The sequence below is a fragment of the Hyaena hyaena genome, unplaced genomic scaffold (assembly GCF_003009895.1).
Source record: "Hyaena hyaena isolate Hyena2069 unplaced genomic scaffold, ASM300989v1 scaffold_635, whole genome shotgun sequence".
NCBI lineage: Eukaryota > Metazoa > Chordata > Mammalia > Carnivora > Hyaenidae > Hyaena > Hyaena hyaena.
In genome coordinates, this window is record NW_024081269.1 from 637,481 (window position 1) to 654,874 (window position 17,394).

At 34.9% G+C, this 17,394-nt stretch overlaps 1 protein-coding gene across 4 annotated transcripts in view; it reads left to right on the forward strand.

Moving 5' to 3' along the window:
• The window catches only part of DPY19L4 (dpy-19 like 4), a 66,462-nt gene extending 52,318 nt beyond the window's left edge, over positions 1-14,144 (forward strand). For 3 of the 4 annotated variants that reach the window (XM_039216511.1, XM_039216513.1, XM_039216512.1), the window contains 4 exons: positions 568-650; positions 4,369-4,501; positions 11,738-11,896; positions 12,170-14,144. In XM_039216511.1, the coding sequence (XP_039072442.1) occupies positions 568-650; positions 4,369-4,501; positions 11,738-11,896; positions 12,170-12,334 (540 nt within the window). In that variant the 3' untranslated portion in view covers positions 12,335-14,144. Of the gene's footprint in view, positions 1-567; positions 651-4,368; positions 4,502-11,737; positions 11,897-12,169 lie in introns of those variants that run through there. The other variant, XM_039216515.1, reaches the window with a different exon arrangement.
• The last annotated feature ends 3,250 nt before the right edge of the window (positions 14,145-17,394 follow it).

A 17,394-nucleotide genomic window follows, 5' to 3' on the forward strand; every position in this document is an offset into this window, starting at 1 on the left:
TAGATGAAAAGCTAAAGTAGATGTGGTATGTGTGTGTTTATATATAATAAAAATGTTATATATATAATATACATTTGTCTTGAGCACTGAGTAATATAGGGAATTGCTTAATCACTATATTGTACACCTGAAATGAATATGATACTGTATGTTAACTACACTAGAATTAAAAAGAGTATTTTGGCAACTCCAAAATTTAAATATTTATAAAATAATATAAATCCTTTAGTTTATTATAATATAACATGAAACGAATTGCCAATAAACCTGTGAAATTAATTAATTGTGTCTGCAAAAAGATGAAACTGATGATTAATTGGTAATGATAAAATTATTTATTGAGTCTAGGCAGTAAATTATCCATAAAATAGATTATTTAGATTATTTGGACTAAGAAGAATGAACAGCTCACTGAAAGAAAGTAAAAAGACCCATGACAATTTTTCCATAAGAACGATGTTATAATGTCATTTGTCTTATGTTAGTCTCTTAGTAAATACTCTGGAGCAGTTTTAAACTTTCTGGATACTTATGTATACTTTTTGGGAATTTTGTTTTGCATTTTAGTTTTTTCCAAGATTAATGACAGAACTAATGGAACTACAAGAATTTTATGACCCAGATACAGTGGAACTTATGACCTGGATAAAGTAAGAATTGAATTGCTTAAGACTTTTGTTAAACAATTAATTGTTGCATGCTATCTAATCAGTTCAGGGGAAATAATAAATTAATGCTTTTCCAAATTGTTCTCATAAAACTCAGAATTTTTCCCCATGTTTATAGGGATGTTTAGTTTTTGATTGACTTATGATTCTGATTTTCTAATTTAACTCCTCTCCATTGAAATTACAGCATTAAATCACCTGGTGGCTTAGTCAGTTAAGCATCTGAGTCTTGATTTCAGCTCAGGTTATGATCTCATGGTTCATGGGTTCGAGCCTTTCTGTTGAGCTCTGCGCTTACAGTTTGGAGCCTGCTTGGGAATCTCTGGTTCCTTCTCTCTCTCTGCCCCTTCCCTGCTCATGTGCACACACTTACTCTCTCAAAAATAAACTTAAAAAATATATATAATGTATGTATACATATATATGTGTATAGCATTGAGCGGCGCCTGGCTAGCTCAGTCCAAAGAGTATGTGACTCAGGCACCTGGTTGGTTCAGTCGATTAAGTATCTGACTCTTGATTTTAGCTCAGTTCATGATCTCACAGTCATGAGATTCAGTCCAATGTTGGGTTCTACACTAACAGCACAGAGCCTGCTTGGGATTCTCTCTCTGCTTCTCCTCTGCTCAAACACGTGCTTGTGCTCTCTCTCTCTCTCTCTCTCTCAAAAATAAGTAAATAAACTAAAAAAAAAGAGCATGTGACTCTTGATCTCTGGATTGTGAGTTCAAGCCCCTTACTTAAATAAATAAAAAGTTAAAAAAAACATATAGTATTGATAAGTTTGAGATTTGAGACTCTTGTCGTCAAACACCTAGAAATGTGGAATATAAAGAAACAAATATTCCTTTATTTAGATAGTCAAGAGGATGTTTCTTTTACCCTGGGTTGGAGGTGAGTGGGTGGTGGATTGCTAGTCTTATTAATGAAGTTTACCAAGATTTAAAAGTTTAGTTTTAACAGCCATGCATATTTTAAGGCCCACACAGGACAGAAGATACGGTCTTTGGCCTATGGATACAGGGAATTGTAATTGAGATCTCCCAACACACACATATAAGTAAGAGAAACTCAGAGGGCTACACTATCAGTGATAGGATAGACCAAAAAAATAACCATCAACTGTTAGAGAAAGCCTGTCTCTCTTGGCTTCAGCTCTTGGAGGTCTCTCCTCTGAATTTGCAGCAGTGGATCTGAATTCACACAGGTTTATAGTTTGAAATCATGCTTGTCTAATCCAGGAAACCCCCAGTCAAGAAATGATCATAAAAAGTGGTCCTGTGGTGGTTTGGAGTGTCTGATATGTTCTCAGCCCAGGCCACACAGGTTTCTACAAATAGAACTTCATGAAGGTGAGCTCTAAAATTAAAAAATACATGAGGAAACAGTCCAGCACAGTGAGAATCGGCTGTTTGTGATAAACAGCAGAATTAGACCTCTAACAATTTTTTTAGTTTATTTATTTACATATTTAAGTAAACTCTATACCCAATATGACCCTAACATCAAGAGTCACACGCTCTTCTGACTATGCCAGCCAGTTGCCCCAGAGCTCTAGAAATTTCTGATAATAAAATTTATGTCAGTTGGTTTCTGCTGCATAATAGACTACCACAAAACTTAATGGCTGCAAATAATAAACATTTATTATTTTTCACTATTTTTCACTCAGTGAGTGGGGACAGTGGGGTGGGTTCTTCTGGTCTGGGCCAGCTGCTCTGGACCTGGGTAGTCTGGCATGGCCTCTTGCACATGTCTAAAGGTCAGGTAGGTATCAGCTAGGGGAATGGAATTGACTTGGCCACGGGCCTTTCATTATCCAACTCAGGTAGTCTGGGCTCATTCAGAAGATAGTGGTTGTAGAGTTCCTAAGAGTAGCAAGAGAGGACAAATCTCAAAGTCAAACATTTAAAAAGTTTCTGCTCACATTGTTTCTGTTGTTCTATTGGCCAAAGCAAGTCACATTACCAGGACCACTGTTTGCTCTGAGAGCATAGATATGAGGTAAGAATCATTGCAGCCATTTTACAACTAGTCTGCCCTGTAGACAGACACTATTGAGATAACTACACTGAAAAATGTTTAAGACATAGAAGGAGAAATTAAAACATGAAAAAGAACTGAAACACTATCAAAAATAGCCAGGAAAATATGGGGGGGGGGTGGAGGGAGAGACAGAAATGTTTCTAGAAATGAGGAATAGGTTTATAGAAATGAGCATTGGTATTATTATAAGGTTCTGTTACTGTAAATACACATTTCATATGTATAAAAATTGTTTTCTTTAGATCATCTTTAACTATTGCCCATTAATATTTTTTGTGAATTGTGATTACCATTGTAGAACACTGATTATATAGCTTTGTGTTGTCATTAACAAAAGATGAAGTTAAGTTTGGGTGTGTGATTTATCACATTATTTTCAAAACCAGCATAGGGGCTTGAACATTGGACATTGTGCATCAGGCATTTAGACATACATATTACTGTGGTATAATTATCCTGTTTCATGTCTATTTCCCCATTACTGGGTGCTCCCTGAAGACAATGGCTGTGTGCATCTTTTATTTCAAGAGCTTTGCATTGACTCTAGCATGTAGTAGGTGGATGCTGAATGTTGAATACATGGATTGGTTAGTAAAGACATTAGAGCAACCCTCTGGCATCTGCTTTTAGGTTTCCTAGTCTTGTAAATGGCATCTGTCTGGAGCTTTGGATCATCTTTCAAAGTGGAGAAATCCTACATGTGTTATCTCCAGACAGATACATGGTAAAGGTCGGGAAGAAGCAGGAGATGGATGGATTGGATAGATGGATTGGGTCGTGATGGTTAATATTTGCAGAAGGATAAACTTGAGAATTCACACTGTTACCCTTGAATTGATTACAATATCTAAAGTAGTAAATTCCTGTCATTATATATATCCTGCATTATTTTTTAATAGTACTATTACCACCTGGCCTATATCTCTCCCATCTCTCTCAAAAGCAGGAACTTTGGGGTGCCTGGGTGGCTCAGTTGGTTAAGCATCTGACTTTGGCTCAGGTCATGATCTCACAGCTCGTGGGTTCAAGCCCGCATCAGGCTTTGTGCTGACAGCTCAGAGCTTGGAGCCTGCTTTGGATTCTGTCTCTCACTCTCTCTACTCCTCCCCAGCTCATACTCTATCCCTCTCTCAAAAATAAGTAAACATTTAAAAAAAAATGTTTCAAATTAAAAAAAAAGAAATGCAGGGACTTTGTCTGCACCCCACCTTTAAAATTTTTCTGTATTAGGGCACCTGGGTGGCTCACTAAGTTAAGCATCTGACTCTTGATTTCGGCTCAGGTCATGATCTCACAGTTCATGGGATTGAGCCCTTCGTCAGGCTCTGGACAGATGGTGTGGAGTCTGCTTGGGATTCTCTCTCTCTGCCTCACCCCGACTCACTCTCAAGCTCTTTCTTGCTCTCTCAAAATAAATTAAAAAATAAAAATAAAAACTTAATTTTTTTCTGTATTTTCAGCTCTCAAAATAGTTCCTGGCACATAGTAGGTGCTCAATTTTTTGAATGAATTCATAAATGAAACAAACACTGACATTGAAACTCAAGTATATAATACATGATTGAGATGCCTGCTGTTTCAGAATTGATATAAATCAGTGATCTAAATAGTACACTTACCTTTTCGGTGTGTAAATCTTTATGTTTCTTTACAGGAGGCAAGCTCCAGTTGCAGCTGTGTTTGCAGGGAGTCCACAGTTAATGGGTGCAATTAAGTTATGCACTGGATGGATGGTGACCAGCTTGCCTCTTTATAACGATGATGATCTTCTTAAGAGAAATGAAAATGTAAGACATTTTAGATTATACATTTAAATCTTTTAAACATCACTCTTTTATTTTAGTATAGCTCTGAAGTGATGCATATGTTCCTGGTTAGCTAGGAAAATCCAAACAATTTAGAAAGAATTAATTAGTTTTATTTTTTATTTGTTTATTTTAAATTGTTTTTGTTTTATTTAGTTTTGAGACATAGAGAGACAGAGCACAAGTTGGGGAGGGGCAGAGAGAGAGGGAGACAGAGAATCCGAAACAGGCTCCAGGCTCTGAGCTGTCAGCACAGAGCCCGACGCGGGGCTCAAATCCACAAACCATGTGATCATGACCTGAGCCAAAGTTAGCCGCTTAACCAACTGAGCCACCCAGGCGCCCCAAGAATTAATTAGTTTTAGTCTTTGAAAAACTGTGTAATATATTTAACCAAGAGGAGAACCAAAATTAAAATACTAAGTTCTTTATTTTATGAATGGTATTGATATGTTTCTAGGAGAAACATTTAATTTTCCACAAAGTTTCAAGGGAACTGATATGTAGTATTTTACAAAGAGAAACATTCTTTGGAAAATATGATTGTTCTCAATCAAATTACTGAAGGCAGGCAGGCTGTCAGTTAAGGTCTTGATACACTTTGTATTTCCAAGCTAAAGTTCTATCTCAATGGGGTTTATTTTTCAGTATGGGCTGTTACTAATAACTTAGTATAGCATTAGAATGATAATTCTTTACTGTTCAAAGAATGTATTATTTTGACTGGTCCAGATATAAATGTTAACTTCATATCTGGGAGCAGTGACCAACTGAACCTGAATTCCAAATACCCTGTTTTTCAGTTTGAGAGAATTTCGTTTTTAAGTATTTTCTAAGCTAATGAGGTAGTATAGCAATATAGAATTTAAACTGTAAAAAGACAACTCTGGAATTAGAATACCTGGATTCAAATGCTACTCCTGCCATGCGGTAGCACTGTGACCTTGAACAAGTATCTTTTTCTTTTTTTTAAGATTATTTTTTAAGCTTTTATTTAAATTCCACTTAACATACAGTGTAATATTAGTTTAAGGTGTACAGTATAGTGATTCAACACTTCTAATCTCTACACATAGCATGGGGCTGAAACTTAAAACCCTAACGTCAAGAGTGATATGCTTTACCGGTTGAACCAGCCAGGACCCCTCTTCCCTCCCCTCCCCTCCCCTCCCCCTTCCTCTTCCCCTTCCCCCTTCCTTCTTCCCTTCCCTTCTTTTTTTTTTTTGGCATTTCCACATGGCCTTTTTTATTTTTTATTTATTTTTAATTTTTTAAATATTTATTCGTTTTTGAAAATAGAGGCAGAGCATGAGTGGGGGAGGGGCAGAGAGAGGAGACACGGAATCCAAAGCAGGTTCCAGGCTCTGAACTCTCAGCACAGAGCCTGATGCAGGGCTTGAACTCATGGACCATGAGATCATGACCTGAGCTGATATCAGACACTTAACTGGTTGAGCCACCCAGGCAATGCCTTTTTTTTAAAAAATTGAGGTATAGGAGTCAATAAGTGTCTGAGTCAGCTCCGGTCATGATTTTGCAGTTTGAGTTCAAGCCCCACATTGGACTCTCTGCTGTCAGCGCAGAGTTACTTCAGATCCTCTGTCCCCCTCTCTCTCTCTGCCCCACCTCTGCTCTCTCACTCTCTCTCAAAATAAAAAACCTTAAAAAATGTAGTTTAGAAATTTTTACAATAAATAAATAATAAATAATTGAGGTATAATTGACATATAACATACTAATTTCATGTGTACAATGTAATGATTTGTTATTTGTATATAATACAAAATGATTACCACAGTAAGTCTCGTTATCATCCATCAACATACATAGCTATAAAAAAGTTTTTTCTCATAAGGAGAACTTTTAAGAACTACTTTCTTAGCAACTTTTAAATGTACAGTACAGTGTTATTTAACTATGTCACTATGCTCTACATTAGGTCTCCATGACTTATACATTTTATAACTGGAAGTTTGTACTTTTTGACTCCCTTCACCCATTTTACCCACCTCCCACCCCTTACTTCTGGCAACCACCAATCTATTTTCTGTATCTGTGAGTTTTAGGTTTTGATTTTGCTTTTAGATTCCACATATAAGTGAGATCATACAGTATTTGTCTTTTTCTGTGTGACTTATTTTCACTTAGCATAGTATCCTCAAGGTCCATACATTTTTTTTAAGCTTTATTTAAGTACTAATTTTTTTTAATATTTTATTTATTTATTTATTTCTAGGAGGGAGAGAGAGAGAGAGACAGTGTGAGCAGGGGAGGGTCAGAGAGAGAGGGAGACAAAGACTCTGAAATAGGCTCCAGGCTCCGAGCTGGCAGTCAGCACAGAGCCCGACGCGGGGCTCGAACCCACAAACCACGAGATCATGACCTAAGCAAAAGTCGGACGCTTAACCGACTAAGCCACCCAGGCGCCCCTAAGTACTAATTTTTATACCCAGTCTGGGCCCCAAATTCACAACCCCAAGATCAAGAGTCACATGGTCTTCCAACTGAGCCAGCCAGGCATCCCAAGGTCATCCATACTGTTGCAAGTGGCAAGATTTCATTCTTTTTTGTGGCTGAATAATTTCCTATTTATAAACACACACACACACACACACACACACACACACATTGCATTTTATATATTCATCCACTGATAGACATTCAGGTCATTTCCATATGTTAGCTAATATAAATAATGCTGCAGTGAGCATGGATATGCATATATCTTTTAAAATTAGTTTTTCCATTTCCTTTGTATAAATACTCAGAAGTGGAATTGTTGGATGATATGGTAGTTCTATTTTTAATATTTTGAGGAACACTTCATGCTGTTTTCAATAGTGGCTGCACCACTTTACCTTCCCATCCACAGTGCAGGGGTTCCCTTTTCTCCACATTCTTGCCAGTGCTTCTTATTTCTTGCCTTTTTGATAGTAGCCATTCTAACAGATGTGGGATAATACCTCTTTGTGGTTTTGATTTGCGTCTCTCTGTTGATGAATGATGGTGAGCACCTTTCAAGTACCTGTTTGCCATCTATATGTCTTCTTTGGAAAAATGTCTATTTAGATCTTCTGCCCACTTTTTAGTCAGATTTTTTTTTCTTTTATTGAGCTGTATGAGGTCTTTATATATTCTGGGTGTTAACCTCATATCAGATATGTGTTTTGCAAATATTTTCTCCCATTCAGTAGGTTGCCTTTTCATTTTGTTGATGGTTTTCTTTGCTGTGCAGAAGTTTTTAGTTTGATGTAGTCCCACTTTTTTATTTTTGCTTTTGTTGCCTCCACTTTTGCTGTCAAATCCAAAAAAAAATTAATAATCTCCAAGACCATTGTCAAAGAGCTTACCACCTGTGCTTTCTTCTAGAAGTTTTATGGTTTCAGGTCTTTAATCCATTTGAGTTAAGTGTTGTGTATGGTATACGTTAGTGGTTCAGTTTCATCCTTTTGCAGGTGGCTGTGCAGTTTTCCCAGCATCCTTTATTGAAGAGATTGTCCTTTTCCCATTGTATTGTTTTGACTCCTCTGTTGTAAATTAATTGACCATGTATGTGTGGGTTTATTTCTGGGCTATTTTGTTCCACTGATCTATGCATCTGTTTTTGTTTTTAATGTTTGTTTATTTTGAGAGAGAGCAGGGGAGCGGCAAAGGTTGAGGGAACCCTAACCAGCCTCTATACTGTCAGCACAGTTGATGGCATAAATTGTGAAATCATGACCTGAGCTGAAATCAAGAGTTGGATGCTTAACCAACTCAGCCATCCAGGCACGCCGTGTGTCTGTTTTTAATCCTGATACTGTTTGGATTACTATAACTTTGTAATACAGTTTGTAGTTAGGGAGCATGATTCCTCCAGCTTTGTTCTTTCTCAAGATTGTTCTGACTGTTCAGAGTCTTTTGTGGCTCCATACAGATTTTAGGATTGTTTGTTCTATTTCTGTGAAAAATGCCGATGGAATTTTGATAGGAATTGCACTGAAACTGTAGATGGCTTCAAGTGGTCTGGACATATTAACATTAATTCTTCCAATTCATGAGCATAGCACATCTTTCCTTTTATTTGTGTTTTCTTTAATTTTGAGAAATTTCTGGATCTAGATATTATAATAAGTTCTTACCTTCTAGTTGTGAGAATTAAATGAGATAACGCACTATACCTGAAATGTATTAAGACTTAAATATTATTATTATGTTCTTATTTACTATTAAATTCTGTACATACACAGAAACATAGAAAGTACAAAGAGGAGTGCAAACTCCTGGGGCAACTGCCTGGCTCAGTCTGTAGAGCATATGACTCTTGACCTCAGGGTCATTCGTTAAAGCTCCATATTGGGTGTGGAGCCTACTTTAGAAAAAAAAAAAAAGGGTAGGAACAATCCATTCTGCCTCCAAAAATCCAAGTCTTCATAAAGGGCATTCCCTTGATCTGGGCTATGAACATGTTTGGAAAAAGAATGCATATGATTCCAGGCTGAAAAAATAACATGAGCCTAGAAATTTGTATAGCCATGAAACTAAAAAATAAAATAAGGCTGAATTCTAAAGGATCTGGAACATCCTGCTGAAGAATTTAGACTTAACCCTTGAGGCATTTGGGAGTTATCAGAGACTTTTAATAAGCCTGGGAATGGAATGCTTAGATCTGTTTTAGAAAGTTGATTATGGTTACAGCAGAAAGATTGAAACAAGGGAGGGGTCAGAGATGAGAAGATCTACCTGGGTGCGATTTACCTACCAGACAACAGCTGCTTTTGACTAGTATTTGCTGCACTTTGAAAAGGTACAGTTGCTTAGACAGAATGTAGATAGCATACTCCTGAATTTTTTTTTAGTTTCTTTCTTTTATGATTGGTGTTTTCCTAATATAGAATTTCAGACTTTTAATTAGGTTCTAGTTAAATTTAAACATTTTAGAATTTTATGTTTTACGTGACTTATCTATGAGATTAGGAACCATGGTTTTTTTTTTCTTTTTTTCAAAACTTTGTCTTTCTCAGGGCACCTGGGTGGCTCAGCTGGTTAGGCATCCGACTTCAGTTCAGATTATGATCTTGCAGTTTGTGAGTTCAAGCCCCGCATTGGGCTCAGTGCTGACAGCTCAGAGCCTAGCGCTTGCTTTGGATTCTGTGTCTCCCCCTCTCTCTGTGCCTCTTCCATGCTCATGCTCTGTTTCTCTCTGTTTCTCAATAATAAATACATGTTAAAAAAAATTTTAACTTTGTCTTTCTATGATGTCTAGTACACGGCAAATACTGAATAAATTTGTTGTTAAACTGAAATTCAAATCAAACTCCATAAATGAGTCCATATTCTTTGAATTATATTCTATCTATAATTCATGACCTGTGACTAATCTTTATATAATCTCTGAGGCCAGTGATTCTCAAACCTGGGACTGTTAAGCCCCTAGGGGACATTTGGCAATGTCTGGAGACATATTGATTGTCACAGCTATAGGAGGAATTCTACAGGCATCTAGTGGGTAGGGACCAAGAATACTGCTGAACATCCAATGATACACAGAACAGTCATCCTCTGTCCCAACAAAGAATTATCTAGCCCAAGATGTCAATGGTACTTAGATTGAGAAACCCTGTATTGTTACCATTGCATAGAAGTTGTTTTTTGTGTGTGTGTTTTTAAAATGTTTATTTACTTTGGGAGAGAGAAGGAGAGAGAGAATGCGTGGGGGAGGGGCAGAGAGAGTGAGAAAGGTGCCATGCTGTCTGCACAGACCCAATGGGGGGCTCAACCTCATAAACCATGAGATCATGATGTAAGCTGAAATCAAGTCAAACACTTAATCGACTGAGCCACCCAGGTGCCCCCGAAGTGTTGTTTTTTTTAATGCCCCATGAGTATGTTACATCTTTCTAAAATTTAAAAATATGTAAAAATGTATGTAGAAAGAAACAGATATAAACTGGATAGAAATATTTCCATTGAAACCTATTTAGCATAGAAAAGTGAGTGAGAAACTTCCTCTTGATTTGTTAACATTCTGTGTACCACAGAATATTCGGATAAGTATCTCTATCATAATGGTGGACATTGAACCTGAAGATGCTGGATAGACAGCAATCATAACAGGTGGTAGGTGGCTGCTGAGTATCAAATAGGTTGGGATCTTGTCCAATCTAGATGTCAAATCTCAGTATTTTCAGGACAATTAGTATGTGTGATACTTTTGGCCTAACATTTATGATTCTGTTATTTTATATTTTGTAACAAGAGCTTGTCCAATGTTAGCATCTGAGAAAAACTGAAAAACCTTATTATTTAATAAGATCCAGAACTTATTACCTAATAAGTTCAGCAGAACTGTAATGAAAAATGCCATGGAATCAACACATGAGTTATAAGCATTCTTGCTTATTTAGTATTTTGTAACAGTGGTCAAACTACATTCAACCTTGCTGACTTTATCTCATGTATGAATGAGTATAAAATACGCTGTATGTGGTACTAAAGATTAAAAGAACTATTATAATTCAACAATAAAACGACAAACCAGTTAAGAAATGGGCAAAGCCCATTTGTAACAATATGGATGAATCTTGAAGACATTATGCTAAGTGAAATAAATCAGATAAAGACAAATACTGTATGATTATCCCTTATATATGGAATCTAAAAAAGGCAAATATGTAGAAACAGAGAGTAGAGTGGTAGTTACCAGGAGTTGGAGGGTAGGGATTGGTCAAAATGTATAAACTTTTAGTTACGAGATGAATAAGTTCTGGGGATCTGATGGGCAGTATGGTGATTATAGTTAATAATACTATATTACATAGTTGAAAGTTGCTGAGAGAGTAAATCTTAAATGTTCTCTCACTGGAAAAAAGAAATGGTAATTATGTGACACAGTGGAGGTGGCAGCTAATGTTGTAATGATAATCTTGCAGTATTTAAGTGTGTCAAATCCACAGGTTGTATACCTTAAACTTGCACAATGCTGTATGTCACTTATATTTCATTAAAGCTGGGGGGAAATGGCCAAAGGACTTGAATGGACAATTCTCCACAAAGAAGATACACAGTGGCCGATAGATGAATTATGAATATAAGCTTCCTCATGGCAGGAATCAAGTCTTAATGAATATCTTTATTTTCCATAGATAGTTCTTAACACCAAATAATAGTAGATGCTCAATGTATAGTTTCAGATAATATGTTTTAAATATTTTAAAATCACTCTTTATATTCTTTCAGATCTATCAAATCTATTCAAAGCGATCTGCTGAAGATATTTATAAAATACTGACATCCTACAAGGCTAATTACCTTATTGTAGAGGATGCTATCTGCAATGAGGTGGGAACCATGAGAGGCTGTAGGGTTAAAGACTTATTAGACATTGCAAACGGCCACGTAAGTAATCATTTGAAAAGTTAAATCTTTTTGAGAAAAACAACTTTGTAGTTTAATGTAATCTTACTCTTTTTAAAGTTTATTTATTTATTTTGAGAGAGAGAGAGAGAGAGAGAGAGAGAGAGAGAGAGAGAGAGAGAGAACAAGCACACATAAGAGGGAGAGGGCAAAGAGAAGGAGAGACAAAATCCCAAGCAGGTTCCACGCCACCAGCGCAGAACCCAATGCAGGGCCTGAACTCACTTTTTAATATGGTGTTTCATCTTTTGATAGGTGGTTTGTGAAGAAGGTGACAAGTTAACCTACTCAAAATATGGGCGATTTTGTCATGAAGTCAAAATTAACTATTCTCCATATGTGAATTACTTCACTAGAGTATACTGGAACAGATCCTACTTTGTATATAAAATCAACACTGTGATATCCTTTCAGTCTTGAAAATAGCAGAGTCTTCACTTCAAAGACGTATCACTTGAAGTAAAATGTGGTTTTCTTCTGCCTACATAGTATCTTTTGGAAATCAGAGTATGGACATTTGAAATGTTGCTGCTGCCTTTCCCCTTCTGCTGTTAACTGTATCCAGAGTTCTGCAAGAATACAGCATCAAGCATTACTGTCCTTTGGTAAAATGTCAAATCTGCCACAATAGGTGTTTTCCTTATCATTACATGGTCTTTAAATACCTTATCTTCTCAACTATTGTAAAATTACCCTCATAAATCTTCATTCTGTCATATCATAGGTCTTGAATTTAAATATATTCAAAGTCAGAGTATATTTCTCAGACATAACATTTAATAAATAATACCGTTCAATGTCATATAATAATAGACTAGAAGGAAAGAACTCTTCTTACCTTGATTCAAAGCAGTTTTTGAAGGTATTCATGGTTTATAATAGAATTGAAATATTACAATAAAAATTTAAATGTTAGCTGAAAACTGACATTTAAGTTAAAATGTGTAAATTGTGTAAAGGAACATGATCTTGAAGGATATACACATAAGGATATATCCAGAATTTCCATGATTCTGCTCTCCTCACCTGCTGCTTATATAAATGTGCACTTTCTTAGTAATATAGAGGATATAATACTGCATTTTATTATTTTACAACTATTAACTGGCCACCTTTTTTCACTTATACCCATAAAGTTAATACCAATTTAATCATGATAAAACAGTAACTCTTGTTACCTAAATATTTTTTGAAATAGACATTTAAAACAATGTTTTTAAGGTTTTTAAAAGGTATAGAATGGGGTATACACTCTCTTCACATATTTTCTACTGAAGTATTAAGTAAAAAATTAAATCTTTCAGAATAAGAGTATTCTGATATTAATGACTAAAATGACATAACACTAAAACAATTTCTGGAGATATGGGCAGATGCTATTAAATATACGTCTGCATGCAGATATGTTTATTATTAAACACAAATGCTATTATTTACGAAACTATAGTACAGTCTTCAACATTAAGAACAAAATGACAGTTCTAATAAAATTTACAGCAGTTTCACAATCTGAATATTATGTTCCTTTAGGTTAAATGTTTTCATATTTTTAACCATTTATTAAAAGAAATTCTTAAATGATTAGTTGGCATATAAAGAGACTCAGGATGTATCATTTTAATAAGATGGGATGCATGTTTAGTTTTACCTTATGCATATGTTTAGTGAATAGATTTTTTAAATTTTCACTTGTTAGAGTGCTGTAAAATTGCAGTTTCAGTACTCTGAAATACTACTTTAGAAGGGAGCATCTTTTCATTATCATTATTTTCTGGTATATATATGTGGGTCTTTTTTTTTTTAAAGTACAAAAGCACATGCACTCTTAGACTAGCTCTAGGATGCTTTGCTTTTTTAGAGCTTCAGAATTGTTTGATGGCAGTGTCATATATCTGGTGCACTAGTTTTATTTGGTTCTCTTTTCATGCTTTTATATAATTTTTAATAATTATATTAACATTTCAAGGCAGGGCATTACAGGTTCTCTGCACATCTTAATAGTGAGTCACTAGTATTTAACTTCAAGCCTTATGAAAATATTACTATGGTTACCTAAGTACACAACAAAGGATCACCTGGTAGTCCTTGTGATTAGAGCATGTAAAACAGTGTGACTTCAAGGTTAACTTGCATATGTTGAAAGGGAAATAGAATAACCTATGTAGCATGAAATATTTAGTTGAATTTTTATCGATTTATATTATCAAATATAATCACATTAGTTTTTTGATGTGTGTTTTTTGGTTTTGTTTTTGGCTTTTGACATAAAACATATTAGTAAGTTGCTTTTGCTTCTTTCAACTTATTTCTTAAATAAAATAGATTTGGAGAAGCTTTTGATTTAATTTTTTAAATGATAAGTTCATTCAGCATTAGTTGAAAAGGAAAATGTGAGTATTATAAAAGTAATAATATTGGATGCAAGAGATTAGCTTACTTCTATTTTAACTGTAGTTAAAACAGTAGTAGTAAAAAACTTTGAGGAGCATTTTATTAATTTTCTTGCTTATTTGTAGAGTAACAAATGATTAAAAATTCTGCAAGTAATTCCATTTGGGTAACTTACAGTTAAATTTGACAATAAAAATCTATGAAAAGAGCAAAGTTTACAGTTGTAGGATGAAAGGAATTTCTCAAAGAAATACAAAGCATACTTTGCCCTTGATGTTACAAAACCATTGAAATAAGTGCCTTAACTTCTTTATTTCTGTTTACTTTTTACTTTCAAAAATATATTATATACTCTTTTCTTAATCCATTCTTTTCTGTAATTTGGTATTTGTTTCCTCATCATTAAGCACAGAGAAAAACTCCTCACTTTGCTATTTTCAGTATTAACTTTAATCCATTAATTGGCTGATCTTTGATAAGCATACCAATGGCATTTCTAGCCTGCTAAATTATTTAGCTTCCCCAAATGCCAAACAGTCCAACAAAAATTAATTGATATAGTTTATGATATTGACTGTTTGCTGGTTTACATTTTTTCCAACTTTGGCATCTGTATCTTGGTACTTTTTGTTAGACTGATGGGGTTTTACAGCCTAGGAAGCATGCATTGCACTTCAGAACTAACTTTTTTCTTCATTTTTTGTGTGTGTGTGTGTATATGGACAGCATATTTTTTCAGGACATTAACCCAAACTGCAAGTAGCCTCAGTGTTGTGGCAGTCTTCCATACACTCCAGAAATGATTCAAGGAAAAGCAGAAATGGAGGTCAAAGTGTGTTACAAGTTGGGTTGGAAAATATGCTTAAAAAAAATAGGTTATTAATTTCTTGAAGGGCACAATGATAGCCATCTTACTGTTTTGTTTTGAGAAATCAGTTGTTTTTTTGACCCTGTTTTTGAACTGTTAAAACATTTTATTGCCTTTAGTGGATAGATAAAAAGTAGTGCCTCTCTTTATAAAATTGATGGGGTTTCTAAAAGTTGTATGTAAGTTGATCTTTTTGGTCATTATTTTAAATGCATGAATATTTAAAGATCACATGTTATGAATTATTCTGTATATTTAAGAACTTTTTGTAAAGCAGGTAACAACTTCCTGATTTGCATCTCAGTATATTCTCATTATGTCCACTTTTTAAATATATAGTCTCTATTGTTGCTATTTGCTAATAGTTTTAGATCCCAATATGTATTAAAATTATAACTTTGAAAAGTTGCAAGTTAAACAATTTCTTATTGAAATAATGGCTCCTTATTAGCTTTTTGAATGTTTAGTGTTAACACTTTAAATAAAATTAGATGTGAAAATTGCAAAGAATATATTTAACTCAACTATTTTCCATCTATTAAGCTTTCTAAACATTATATTTACTTGTTTTCTGTAATAAAAAGGGGCTTTAAGAACCAGATTTGCTGAATTTAGCATAAAATCATCTTTGAATCATTTGTTTATGTCTCTTAGGATTTGCAAAATTTTAATCTTGGCTTCTGTAATCCTCTGTGCAGTTCTATAATAGATACACTGAACATCTGACCACTATATTTAGTGGAATAATGGTATCAGATAGAAACATGCATTCCAAAGTTACAGTTTGAAATATCTCATAAACAAATTTTTAATATTTTAAGTTAATAGCTTTGTACAACTATTTAGCAAAGATGAATACAGCTGCTTTTATGTATGTTGGCTTCTGAATCATAGCGTCTATAACAATATATAACAGATTAAATGTGTTCCTCCTGTAACTAAGTTTACATCTTTGCAAAAGAATAAAAGTTAATTTCAGTAAATAGAAATCCTTTAAAAGAGTTGGGTTATAAACTAGTTTACTTCAGATTTTGTAACATTAAATGTACTTTTATCAAGAACAAGATTATTTATTTCATACTTAATTACATTCCTTGTTTTGTTTCTATAATAAAACTTTTGAGAATTTAAGTTGTCTTTTATTTATATATTTATTTTTATTGTTATAGCTTTACTGATATATAATTTATGTACCACACAATTCACCCATTTAAAGTGTATAATTCAGTTTTTAGTATATTGAGTGGTGCAGTTATGGCCACAGTTAGTTTTACAGTATTTTTATTACTTCAGAGAGAAACCCCAAACCTTTTGGCTATCACCCCTAACCACTCTATCCTTAGGCAACCCTTAGGTATACTTTCTGTCTCTCTATTTGCACATTCTGGACATCTCACATAAATGGAATCATGATATGTGGTCCTTTGTGACTGGCTGCTTTCATTTAGCGTAACATTTTCAAAGTTCATTCATGTTGTTGTATGTATCTTTTATATTGCCAAATATTCCATTGTATGGATATACCACATTTTGTTTATACATTCATCAGTTGATGGACATTTGGGTTTCCACTTTTGGGTTACTATCAACAATACTGCTATGAAGACTCGTGTAAAAATTTGGGGGAGGATATATGTTTTTATTTTTCTTGAGTATGTATCTAGGAGTAGAATTTCTGCATTATAACTAGTAAGTGAGGAACTGTTAGAGTGATTTTCAAAATGCCTGTACCACTTTAACAACCCCTCCAATAATGTGTGAGGTTTGCAATTTTTTCCTGTCCTTGTCAACACTTGCTTATTACCTTGCTTTTTTAAAATTTTTTTCTTTTAACATTTATTCATTTTTTAAAAATTTTTTTTTATTTTTTAAATTTATTTCTAGGAGAGAGAGACAGCGTGAGCAGGGGAGGGTCAGAGAGAGAGGGAGACACAGAATCCGAAACAGGCTCCAGGCTCTGAGCTGGCAGTCAGCACAGAGCCCGACGCGGGGCTCGAACCCACAAACCGCGAGATCATGACCCAAGCGAAAGTCGGATGCTTAACTGACTAAGCCACCCAGGCCCCCCAACATTTATTCATTTTTGAGAGACAGAGTGAGCAGGGGAGGGGCACAGAGAGAGGGAGACACAGAATCTGAAGCAGGCTCCAAGCCCGGGGCTCGAACCCATGAACCATGAGATCATGATCTGAACCAAACCAGATGCTTAACCAACTGAACC